At 43.0% G+C, this 13,753-nt stretch overlaps 1 protein-coding gene across 9 annotated transcripts in view; it reads left to right on the top strand.

Moving 5' to 3' along the window:
- Herc4 (HECT and RLD domain containing E3 ubiquitin ligase 4) overlaps positions 1–13,753 on the top strand; it is a 283,732-nt gene that overhangs the window by 78,482 nt on the left and 191,497 nt on the right. For 7 of the 9 annotated variants that reach the window (XM_075697778.1, XM_075697804.1, XM_075697790.1 and 4 more), the window contains one exon: positions 5,452–5,594. In XM_075697778.1, the coding sequence (XP_075553893.1) occupies positions 5,452–5,594 (143 nt within the window). The remainder of the gene's footprint in view (positions 1–5,451; positions 5,595–13,753) is intronic. The other 2 variants (XM_075697806.1, XM_075697773.1) reach the window with 1 other exon arrangement.

The raw sequence follows: 13,753 nt of genomic DNA, 5'->3' as shown, positions 1-13,753 counted from the left end.
GTATTTATAGGTAAGATTAGGCACCCATACAATTCCATGGGCCAATACTTTTGTTATTTCAGTCATGAAATTTGCCCTCCCCAGGTAATATAACCTGAATGGTCAGGGCGCATGTGCTAGACCCCTGTGGCAGTTATAATGATGACTCCAGTGGCTTCAGTGTCTGTCTCAACTGTGCTAGGAGGCAATGAATTTGTAAAAGGCACTATCTGCTGGTTTTCGGCCTGCCTTTAGTTGATCTTGAAGCAAGAACAGCAGCTCACAATTATTTAATATCATATTTACCTGGGATAGTGATGTGCATCTTTTTTCCAATAAAATGGGTTCGAAAATTGTCTGTGCATTAAAATAGGATACAAAATAGAAACCACATTCACAGCGTTGGCAACAGCCTACTATTATCAGGGCCAGGTCCATTGTCATGACAAAATGGCCTTAGAAGCACTACTAAACAGGCACGCTCACTAAAAAAAAAGTTTTCTTATTTGCCTAGCTAGTGGCAACAGAGCTAGTTTTTTCAGCGTGCTGAGTCTTGAGCATTGTAAGACTAACTGGTCAAATAGTCTAGGCATTAGCCACCACCTGTTTGCTATTGTTGCAGAGTCATTCAAGAAATGCTGAATGTCAAATGCAATGAACTACCTAGAGGACATGTGCCCCAAAGTGTTAAAGAGCTGTCAGAGACAATAATGGTCATAAAGCGTAAATAACTCACCATTCTGTGAAAGTAAACAGCCAGTTTTATCTTTTCTTCTGATTGTAAGAATCAGAGGCATGCTACTTTCTTTCTATAAAATTGGGTAATTTGAACCCCTAAAAACAGGGTGTACATTAGATTTGAGAGCATATTATAAGTTGGTAAACACTGCCATATAAAGCAGCAGTGTATTTGGGCATCTTTTTCTGCATCTTATTTTAACTTGACCCCCTGGATAATTCAGTAGATTTTATTGGTACCGTCACTGTGTAATTTACAGAAGTCAACGCCATTTACAGTCGAACCTTAACATAGCAAACACGTATATTTATATTTTATTTATTGCTTCTGCAACCAACATTATAGGAACTTTAGCAGTGTGGGTTACAAAATAAAAGAATAAACAGCATAATGGCACAAAGAAACTTGCAGAGGTTACAAAATCTGCATAAAACGGGCACATTATTACAAAAATAACAGTACTATAAAGACAAAGAACGCATAAAATTACGCTGCAAAAGCTACAAATTATGTTTCAGTTACAAAAATATAAAATGTTTTAAAGCACAGCTCTCAAGTGCCGATTCCTGCGTTGAACATCGGTGGCGAAACTGAGTGAATGAGTAGAGCGAAGGATGAATGAGCGAACGTTGAGCGCAGTGACGGATGAAAATAGACCTCTCGTCCCTGTGAGAGCTCTCTTCGTTCTCGCTGAGGTGAGGTGAGAGCTAAAAAAGCTCAAGGAGGAAAGAGGAGGAGGAAGCTACAGTGAAAGAAAGCATGAAGTGGAAAGCGGAGGAGGAATAGAGAGGAGAGATGGCATGTACTGAGTTGTCGGCAGCCACGGCATCCGCAGCTGTGTGGGTGATCTCATCTGCGCTTCCGAGGGGGGGCCAGAGTGGCGTGAGGTGGAGAGGGCTACTCTCGTCCACGGCGTCATCTGCTGAAGTCAGTCTGCAGTACAAGCGTGTGTGACAGGGATCACTGCTCCTGCAAGAGGCGATGGTGAGTGGCTGTGAGTAAGGCTTGATGTTGAGTAAGGCTCAGGTGTTGCTGCTGCTGATGCTGGTAGTAAGATTTCCCCGTGACGAAGGGCCGCTCTCATCGTTGGTGGAATGAAAGCACGAGAAGAAAAGCGTAGTGCCATGCAAGGCGGGCTGTGCGGTGATGATGGCTACGATATGGCGCCAGAGCCACGCACATCGTCTATATGGAAACAAAATGCTGCATGAGCGGAAGTCTGTCTGCGGCGGCAGCTGTGAATCATGCCCATGCGTCATCCACGCACTGCTTCTCGCGATCTCCCCATTAGTGAGGCAGTCGCGCCACACTTCGCTCCATTTGCAATGTGCCGCACGAGACAGATTGTCCATGCCAGTTACACTACTCACAGCATTCTCATCTTAATATACCGTATTTACTCGAATCTAACACAAACTTCTTTTCCGATAAACGGGTCCAAAAATTGTGTGCGCGTTAGAATTGAATATGACCCTAAATCTGCGTTACCATATTGCCATCGGCATTTCAAGATGGCTGCCTCGTATGCGCTTCGAGGGTAGCTGCCAGTAGCTTCCTCCATGTGCTGTAGTATGTGTGCTTAGGCAATGATTCCTTTGGCTTTGGTTAGTGCACCGCCCATTTTCCAGTTTCTGCATTTGCTCTATCTGCTTGGAAGTGCCGTCTGCAAAGACATGCTGATTTCATCATGATGCCACAATTAAAAGGAAAGTGGTCACATGTGCGGAGACGGACGGAAATCAATCCATATCACGGGCGTTCAGAGTTCCAGAAACTTGCATGCGGGACTGGTGCAAACAGGAGAGGTGTTCTACATGGACGGCTGCTACATACAGCACAACTGCGTGGCCTTTATCTTGAAAGCGATCTGCGATAGAGACAAGAGTCTATGCATCTAGGCATACCATGCTGTGTTCTCCTCACTTAGTTCGCATTGAAGCGAGAGGCCGCACAAAGGTGAATTTCCTCATTCCTGCTACCGCACTTCCTCACTCCAGCGTTCTGATAAAGAGTTTCTGAGGTCATTGAGTGAGACGTGTTCATGTTTGCTTGCGCACTCATGACACCATGCTTGTTAATTTAGTTAGTAAGCGAATGTTTAAAAGTTTATACAGCCGATAAAACTACTATCCTTACTTTTCGTATAAGCTGTATGCTAATTTTCTATTGTAGTCAATGCTTCGCCTTTGGGGCGATACTGTAACTTTCTTTATTTATCGCAACTTTAGTGCTTTGGAAGTAAATCTTTGTTTTTTCTAAATGAGAAAAAGTTGTATTTCTGTATGAAAGAATGAGGTGCGCGGTACTGTAAAGGACTTTTCTTTTTTTTAGGTCATGGCAAACGGGTGCACGTTACAATTGAAGGCATTTTCTTTTCCTTTTTTTTCTGGTCACAGAGAAAAATGTGAAAATTGAGGGCGCATTAGAATTGAGTAAATTCAGTAAACCAAGTACCTGTGTAATCATAATACAAAACATTGACATGTGAAATGAAAACATGTATATAGCTGCGCTCAAATTTTGCATTAGGGAGTACCGTAATCATGGGGGAATTTTTTTCACCAATATCAGCATGTAACGAATACGCTCGAACCTCATTGATATGATCTGTTACGTACGTTCTCCCCGTGCCAATGTTTGCCATCAAGAACACCAAAAATTACCCAATACAGTTATTCTGTTTTTACCAGTGCATATGTTCCCCGAAATCACAATCTTTTGGTGCCAACATTCAGTACATCGCCAAACTATGATCGCATGATATGTTTTTTGGCTGCTGCATCCCATGTAAAAAAGAAAAGGCATGAGCCGTGCATGATCGAGAACAAAAGCCGTCTGTTTAAGTAGCTTCCCTGCAATACTCACACGTCCATTTTATGTGAAAACGTCGACGCATACTCAGTTTCCCATTATGGTACCAGCAAAAATAGTCTCCCAAGTCGTCGCACTCTGCATTCGTAGCTATCGCCGTCAACCCTATTGTGATAAGCATCTTTACCTATCTGTTCCACAGCATGTGAGGCATAGTGCTGTTGGAAATATATTGCATGCTTTTAATAGGCGATAATCCAAATCCACAACTGTTCCTTGCTGCAGGTGGTGTGAAGTGAGCGTTGTGTTTCGCTCTGACGGCATTGTATTCTGGCATCCTTCACCAGCTCGATTTCGTTTCAATTTCGTCGCCGCCTCAAAACGCTTTGCAATAGGAAAACGGCAACTTGCGTCTCCTGTCGCTCGGGCACCACTAGCTCAACGTGTGTTGGTTCTGTTGAAATGATTTGCGCTGAGTGGGCAGGCCGAATTGGAGGAACGTAATCATAAGCTTAACGAAGCTACAAAAATGACAATGCGTGTCATTGGGCCATTCAAACTCCACCGGCGTATGTTGGAGTCTGGTGCTGCAAATATTCGCACAGCGTGTTGCATTACGTAGATGTCAGCTACGGTTGAGTCTGTCAAATTTTTTAGTGAATGTGGATCGTACGTTTTCCCAATTAGTATGTTTTTCTTGCATTTTTTCCCCGAAGTGTAAGAACAAGGTTCCACTGTACATGCTTATAATGAATACTGGATATTAAAAAGGTATTCTCTTGTCAGATGTGACTTTGTTATTATTCTCATTATTATTCATTATTCGTCATTATTAATCTTGTTACAGTCGACTCTCGTTACAACGGACCCTGATAAACCCACAAAAAACGTTTGTTTTATCCGAAGTCTGTAATATCTGAGATGCCTTACTTCCAAAACTTTCGTAGCGATATCTAACAACTTTATTACAAAGACTGAGTAACGAACATCCAAAAGTAAATAAACAAGCAAAGAAAGTTGCAGTTTCGTTCAAAAGGCGAAGCATTGATTGCAACAGCAAATTAAGTAAGAGCAGCGTAGCAGCAGCAGCGAGCGAATTGACCTTCTTGCTGTCTCTCGCTTCAACACGAACTAAACATGAAAAGCACAGCACATACGAAGCTACCAGCACTGGGCGCACTTAGTCCACATTGCAGATCGCCTTGAAGATGAGGTCGGCGCAGGCACGCACTTTGTTCACATCCCAGATCACTTTCAAGATATGGCACCTGTGCGGGCGTGCACTTTGTCCACACCGTAGTTCGCTTTCAAGATATGGCGCCCCGCACCATTAACAGCAGCGACTGGAAAGAACCTCCCCCCCCCCCCCCCCCCCCCCCCATGCCTTGCGCGTGAGAAGCGGTGCGCTTCCGCCCCGCTTCTGAAAACTGGTTTCATGAGAATTGGTTCCAAGCGGACATAACTTTCAGTCATTAGCTACAATTTTTATGGTGCAATGTGTGCTGTAATTAGCTTAAAATTAATTAACAATGCTTCCTTAATTAGTCTAATATTCATTTTGATTTCTCGTTGAAATAATATCCACCTCAGAGTAGTTTGATCAAGAGTAAGAATTTTGCAACATGCCAAGAGGGATTTTTAAAAATTCTGTTAATGATTTTTACAAAAATGCATGCACGCATGCAAGCACACATGCATAGAGAGAGAGAAAATATTCTGGGATCAACATGGCAGCCCCCTATCCCTTGCCTGCCACGGCAGCTAGTTCAATAATCTGTGAACCAGACAAAAAGGAGGCTAAAGTGTTTTTGCATAACTTTTTTGCATTATCTGTTAGGTGTAATGGAGTTGAAGTTTATTTAGAGTCTTGTTTGTTGAGCAGCATTATGCAACATGAGAAGCAGGAGTTGACAAAACTAAAGCTTTTTACGCAGGCAGATGCCCCTCGTCCAGTGGACCAGCGTTTCCATCAAAAGGAAACGCAGATCTTGAGCCTGGACAACGACATTCTCGAACAGTTACCATTTCTTGCAGCCACGGAACAGGTGCCCCAGGAGTTACTTGCGTAAGTGCATTTGACGAATAAATTTTTTTTTTTTGAAGGCTTTTTTTTATTCTGCATGTAATGTTAGAAACAGACTTTCCTCTCTGGTGTTAAAAGCAATTGGGAGGTGTGTGTATTGACCAATTTTGCGAAGCAGTTTGCTCTAGAGAAACGAGATGGCACTTTTGGTGGCGTGCCGGATGTTGCCTCAGCGAAAGCGCACGAATACGAAACCATTACTTCTTCTGCCCTGCTTCTTTGTGATCAGCTGTCAAAAATGCAACTGGGTTTTCGCTAATGCACTGTGCTCCATTCAATTCATGCTGCAATGTATGGAGCGGTGGAATGAAGACATCTGCAGTTGTTGGCTGCAAAAATTGTGACTGGCATATTGTCATGGTATAACGCGGACAGAAGACAGGGAGACGCTCTTCAAGAACAACAGGACAACCTGTTCAAAAACAAACGGAACAGAGGCACGTCTTCTTCGTCCTCGCCTATCTCAGCCACCCACTAGACGGAGTTCGCTAATGCCCCCATCGTCGTTGTCTTCTGCATAGAATACATGCATCAGTATTAAGGAATGGAATAAATCAGTATGTCCAATTTCATGGGCCACTTTTACATAAGGACTGCCTGTGTTGCCGGCTCTTTGCAATGCATGGCCTCCCTTGAGGATAAACAAAAAATTCACTCATCTGCCAGCATTGTAGCACTAACCCCCAAGGAAAAGACTTCAACCCTGGTATGCCTGCAAGAGGGATTATTGCTCATTATACATTGACAAATGGACTAGCACCACTTCTTGTCTTGTAAGTTTCTCGCATGTTATCTACACACATACACCCCAACACACACTCAAAATTATGCCCACTCTATCACCAACATATCAAGATGAAGTGAACAGGCACACACTTGATTCAACGTGCCGAAGCATGGGTAGCGCACTAATGTTCGAAGCTGAACATTTCGTAACTGTCCACACAGTAAGCGAGTGACTAGCAATAATGCATATTCGCTACATGCTATTACAATGTACAGGACAACTACGTTACAAGCCTTGTGCGCAGCAAGAACAAATATATTCCAACTGAGCACACCTGCGAGTGATTGGGCAGAAAATACACAATCAGATAGTGACCACCTGGGGAACCTTACTGAGTCAGAAATATGACAAGCCGCTGTTTAATAGTATTTGCTAAATAAAGAATGGAGAGCTAAACACACTGATTCTGATTCAATTCATAGACAGAAAATTTGTAAACACATAGCTTGGAACAGAGTTTTAGCTCCGCCTTTATTACAAGCACTGTTTACGCTGCTCGGGCCATTTGGACAAAGCATAACGAGCTCTCAAAGTGCTTATGTGTCCTTTGAAGCTGTAGCCGAAGGTTCGCTTGTCGTCCACCCAGTCACCGTCTATGATACCCGTCGAAACAGAGGTTTGCAGAGCCACACTGGCGTCATGTAGATCTGTTGTAAACAAGGAGGCAACGGAGGCAGCTAAGGCAAGCATTGGACGCGTCGCTACGTAATGAAACATGGCAGGACCCACAGGATTGCCATGAAAAGGGTCAATACAGTTGATCCTGGATATATCAAATTCGGATACATCAAAGTATTGTCTATATCGAACAGTTGTAAAATCCCTTTGAAAATCCCATGCAAAAGTATAGTGATGTACTGCACACACAGGCTGTTTCACACTTAGGGGAAAACTCTGAGCACATTGCATCGCGATGTGGCAAGTGCTTGAGTCAGGTGGCGACAGCAGCTCGCGCAGGCACAGACACTTGAGAAGCGTAGCCTTGAACCGCGTCGTCTGCTACGGCTGCGTCTGCTAGCTGCATTGTTGGCAAGCATGTTACTGTTGGGGGCAATGCGCGAATTTCATCATTGCTGCGTGAACTGAGCCAATATTCTTTACTAAGCGTTGTGCGACGCCCACTGATACTTGTTGAAGGCAAGTTCATCGCTGAAAGGTACTGATTCTGTACGTTCTTGAGGGCCCATTTCTGGAAGGCGACACGATAGGTCACCCATCCACACTGCTCTTGTTGTGCAAGAACTGCTCAAAGAATGTGGCGTCACTGTCTTGGACTGGCCACTCCAATCCCCGGACCGCAACATCATTGAAAATGTCTGGGGTTGATTGAAAGTATTGCTGGCACGCCATCCTCTCCATAAGTTGTTCAAGGATATTCTTTGGTTCACCATCGTCAGTGTGTGGGACGTGCTGCAAAGGAATATATCGCTGACCAGTACACTCTACACCTCACTGCACTCTAGAATGAGTGCTGTCATCGCTGCTGCTGAGGACATAACGAGATACTAAGTGAAGTTCGGTGTGCGATGTGTGCATTTCACTGCCGGCTGGCCGGTAGGGTCTGCCTGGTGTAATTAACTATTGTCGAGAAGAATCACTTCCAGAGCGGTATGCAGGAGAAAGGCATGGTGGTGTTCGCTTCCGAAATAACATGGTATTACAGGAGAAAGACATGGTGCCTTCCTTCCTTGACAGGCATATAATTTGACGGCAGTTTTTTCCAGCTCATTGTCTTAACCTAATGCATTCCTTTATTCGTATCCATTTGTTTCATCGTGTTTGACCCCATAGTTATTATTTTTGAGTGCTTTGTTTTCCTTTCGCGTCAAATAAAGACCAAACAGGTTGCGCGCACATTTTGGCGTCTTTCTTGTTGCTGCGTATTACGGTAGCACACGTAGTGAATAAATGTAATTGCACACACTCAGTACCCTGCCCTTTTGAAAGAAAGAAGCGTGCTGTGAAAAGCAGTTTGTAGAATTTCATTATCGCCAACGAAGGCTCAGAGGTTGGCATTGCACAACGCTTAGTCAAGAATATCGGCTCAGTTCCTGCCATAACAATAAAATCCGCACACTGTCCCTGACAGTAGCACGCTTTCTGACAATGCGGCCAGCGTGCCGTCTCCGTAGCAGACGACGTGGATCAAGATCTCGCTCCTATAGTGTCTGCGCCTGCATGAGCTGCTGCCGCTGCCCGACTCCAGCGCTTGCGGCATCGCGATACAATGCAGTCTGAGTTTTCCCCTAAGTGTGAAATAGCCTGTACATTGACTCCTGTTCGCAGTCATAATCAATATACAGTTAAACCTCGATATAACGAAGTAGGTAAAATCACCAGTTTGCTTCCTTATATGGAAATTTTGAAATTCGACTTGTTATGTAAATAAGTACAGTCACTGATCCATTTTTCTTGCATGCAAAGGAGCCGCAGAACTTTTCAAATTATTTGTTTGAATTATTTGTTTTAACAAATTATGTTTGAATAAGAAAACAATTCATTTTGATGAATTTGGAAGTTGGTGATGAATGATACAGTTTCACGCCACGTCGACAATATCTTCACACCGGTTGTACAAATTAAGTGAAGGCAGCCACGCTTTCACGTGCACTCCGCCCCCGTGGCTGATAGCGTCACCCACACTGGGGCAACGTAATCATGAAAAGTGCCAGAAGCGGGGAGCAAATGCTTCTCGCCTGCCTTTTGTCCATTGAGTCACCGAAAGTCGATATTACGCAACCTCCAATACTAAACGCATGGGAAGACAGCTTACATGATGCTGCACCGTCTCGGCATGCTCGCTCTTTTGACACGCGGCAGATTACCTCTAAAGCAGTGTGCACGGCTGCGTATACGCTCGGCCGCGCTTACAGCCATGCGCAGCCACGGCCGAGACGTGTGCCATTAATAGTAACAGACATGCTGCTGGGAACGATAACGTGTGATTCGCACTACAAGTGCGTTGATGGCAGCATGGCTGATGTGTATCATACAGGCTAGTTTGCTTCCGCAGTCTGTTCATTTCTACCCTTTCTTGATTAAACGCACAACAAGCACTTCAAAGTGCGTGAGTCGCACCGTCGTCACATGTCAGGGCAATGTGGGCTTTTCAGGTTAGCATTTAGATCGTTATATCAAAGACCACGCTGCAGAGAAAGTGACTTGCAACGTTTGTGAGCAAAAAAAAAAGTTTTGTGCATTGGACACGGTCTTAGAGAAGCAAATAGATAAGTTCCCACTTTTCACGATCTCTGGAAATTGTCCGAGATGTGCGGAGGTCTCAGATGAGCTTCAGATTGGCTTATATTATATATCGAATTATCAGTGCATCAAACTATTTCACGATCTCCTTTGAGTTTGATATATCTGGGATCAACTTTATTTCAAGATTACTGTATAAAGTGAGAGTATTAACATATTACTCTGATGCTGCTCTTATTTGCGAAGATTTTGGTAGTACTTGATTGTAAGAAATGGCTTAATATTTTATATATTCATGGAGCATTCAGCAGTGCATTTTTCATGCTTGAAGTTCTCTGGGCTGTTGGTACTGGTCTGAAAGTGATGAGGATATGCTTGTTAATGTGTGTCTGCTGTATACAAAAATATTTTACATTGAATAATATGCACAAGGTGTTGCAGAGCTGCATAAGAATTGGTTTCTTAATTTGTCCATTAACTGCAAAAGAAAAGGCAAGGGTTTCCACTTTCCAAAAGGACTGTGCAGTGTTCTTGAGAATGCTTCTTGGGCGGCAATGATAGGACTGTCATGATGTGGTGATTTCATGCATACAATATGGCATGGAACTGGAACTATGATGATTGGGTAGGAATGCAATGAGCAGTTTGTGTTAGTGTGGCATTATGGGTGCGGTGCAGAAACTATGAAATTATCTTTTGCATCAGAAAACAAATGAAACCTTCCCCCTGACATGCGGCATGTTCCCCATGACGGACGGTTCCACCATTTCCTTTTGTTGATTCTACATTTCATTATCACCGCATATGACACTTACATTTAAATACCTATTATTTATTGTGAATTAAAAAGGCAATTAGTGCACTCAAACGTGGTATTAAACTGCATTTTCTTCTCTGTCACATCCATGCAAAGTTCTATGCTAATTAACTGTTGCTTCAAGTGGACGGTACTGGAAATGCTGCTAAGCAATGAAAATGTGAGAAAGTTTTGATTTCCATTTGCTTGTGCTATGCTCATGTGGGTTGTACTGGTATGTACATTCAACAACACTGTTACTTCATACAGCAACTGCTTACTCTGCTTTTGAATGAAACTAAGAGACATATTGACGTAGACCCTACTTAACTTTTTCGTCACCACGCCTATAGCAATGGATCAATTTGATCGATAGTTTTTCTTTGCATTGGTAAACATTTCCGTTCGAACTCTTCTATTAGCAACATCATGCACTGTCTAACATCACGACTGAGCTTTAACTACTTATCAAATTTGACAACTTTTAGCAGATTGGGGAGTCTGAAAAAATAAAACTTTGACTGGTGGTATCATCGAAACTAGCCTCCAGTGCTCCTAGCTCTTCAATGAAGAGACGCAAGATTTGCACTTTGGTCGACTCGGCAACGTAATTTTTGAATGACAGCAGCAGGGAAGACCCAGAAGTTTCTCTCAGGTTGTCAATTTTCATATCCATCGTGCAGGCTGTTTTAACAATGTCTCAAACAATGCTCGATGCTCATGAGTGTGTGTTATTTTGATAATTGTGTTCAATTAAGATCAAGTGCAATTTTATTTACACCCCCCCCCCTTTCGCTGGGCTGCTTTCATACATCAGTGCATTGACAGAGTATGCACAAATTACTATGAGAAGTCCTTCCCATCATATGGGGTTCTCGCTCGTGCAAAAGCGCACAGTTGATTTCACGCCAACCTTCAACCGAAGCTTGACTAGCTGCCTAGTCTCTTACATCTTGAACACCGCCTGTGCAAGTGCCCTTACTCATAACTGTACAATGTTGTGCAACACTCCACATTATTGTACAGCACTGTCCAGGAACTGAACAAAGCATGTGGAGGCTCCAGCGCCAATTCAACACACACTAGACCACCTTGCTTGCATAGAAAAACCGATCGAACGCAATAACCTAGTATGAGGAGGCTGCTGCATGCTCCCTGACCTACAACCATTGCTTCGCTAGCCTAAACAATGCAGTAAATCAAACGAGGTGCCTGCTGCAATGACAAACACAAATGCTTCCTGTACAATAGGAACTTACCCATTTTCACATTTGCAAAGCTACTGCTTTCCCGCATAGCATGGGCATCATTATGCCTAGTATTGATGCTGACAAATCTTCATAATAATTTTTTTACATGATCTGACCTACAAAAGTTGGGAACCAGGAACCAGGAGCACGATCGGAGATCATTGTTCGGAACGCATGTTCAGTTTCACCTCACGCGATTGGCTTAGGCTGTGCCAATGTCGTCAGCTGCTGGGGGTGGCCACGTTTTTGGTGATGTTAAAATGGTGACACGCTCTTGCCATTCATTTTCAAAGCAAACACTTCGTCTGCTAGGAGTAGAACACGACGAGAGGTGTTGCGTTTGAGCCATTCGCACGCGCTACGATGCCAGCTTCGCATGGCACGTCTGGTGAATTGGAGTGGATCCAAATGGTGGTTGTGGCTACAGAATGACACATTCTGATCCAATCCATAGTCTAATTCTAGAAAATGGCAGTTGCAATGGGAGCCTCGGTTCTTTCGTTGGCGTTGCTTGAGGAAGAAGCAGAGTGGTTGGAGGTGCAAAATACGTTAAGAAGGCAGAAAGCGAATTCCAGTGTGGCTTTTGTTTCTCGAAACAAACAGTTCATTGAACAGCTCCCTCTGACACGCCGAGACCAGGAACCGCTTAGTGGCTGTGGTGTTGGGCTGCTAAGCACGAAGTCGCAGGATTGAATCTCAGCCACGGCGGCCACATTTCACTGGGGGCGAAATGTGCAAACACCCATTTACTTAGATTTAGGTGCACGTTAAAGAACCCCAGGTGGTCCAAATTTCCGTAATCCCCCACTACGGCATGCCTCATAATCAGATCATGGTTTTGGCACATAAAACCCCATTTTATTTTTTTTTAGACCTGGGGGCCCAGTGGGGCATTGCGGTGTGACGACATGTTGTTTTTTAAAAATTTCTATAGTTTTTTTTTTTCGCTTTGCACAACACCACTTGGCGACCATGCAGAGAAACTAATAGTAATAAATTGTAGTAGTCATACGTATTACTACTTGAGAACGTGTTTAAGCTTGAGAAGAAAAAATGATTTTTTTTTTCATATAAAAATTTTATTCATTAGAAGGTGAGAAACATTTTGTCTTGTATATTGTACCCGAGCAGACAGCAAACGAGGCACATAAACTTCTGGGGAATTCACTGCTTGCCGATTGGCTGCTCTCTCCAATTCCACTCTCACAAATTTTGTGGACGGCCCAGTTTATGACGTTGCAGTGAACGAACGCATTCAGTTCTAAACAAAGATATCCTGTTCCCCCCAGTTGCATATATATATATATATATATATATATATATATATATATATATATATATATTACTCCTTAGTAATACTAAAAATAGCAAATTATCACTTTCATTCGCGTTCCTTAAAGTGCTTCCTTGAAGTTTCTCATAAGAATTCTCGAAAATTGTTTCTGCAAATATTACTGCTATACAGCCATTAAAAACACCAGTGATCAGGCTATAATTTTATATATTGCAGTTTATGGTGAGACTACAATGGCTTCAAATAAAATGTTGAAACAAAAGCACTGAAAATTATCACTTTTTCAGCAGTAATGAAAGAGTTAATTCATTTGTCTGGGCTATTTCTCTTGATTGATTGATTGATTGATTGATTGATTGATTGATCTTTTATTTCCTTGAAAGTTAAAGGGGAAGCTCCTCTACTTGGTGCTGCAAAAAGTTTCCTGTAACTGCATTCCTTAGCATGAATATGTGTTTTGTAGTCTGTTCATTTAAAGAGGGGTTTGTTGCTAGTGTCCTCTAGCATTTGCTTATTTTTCAGTGTTGGCTCACACACTTCTGACATAGTTTTCAAACTGTACTGTCAAGTACACATAGGGTAAAACATAGGAGCTGTAAAGTCTGTTACACAGTGGCGTGTTGTTTTGAAGTGTACGTGATCATAACGGAACCTTGCGGAAAGTGCTGTAACCATGACAGTACCATCAATAAGCCGAACAGGCTTGGCAACAATAACAAGCCGCTTCTGCCATATAAAACCAATGCCCACTGCTGTTGGGCACTCAAGTGTCATGTGAATCCAGAGCGATGAAATGTGGATATGGGACACTGG

This window comes from Dermacentor variabilis, chromosome 1 (genome assembly GCF_050947875.1).
Source record: "Dermacentor variabilis isolate Ectoservices chromosome 1, ASM5094787v1, whole genome shotgun sequence".
NCBI classification, from domain to species: domain Eukaryota; kingdom Metazoa; phylum Arthropoda; class Arachnida; order Ixodida; family Ixodidae; genus Dermacentor; species Dermacentor variabilis.
This window is presented reverse-complemented; position numbering and strand designations above follow the sequence as displayed.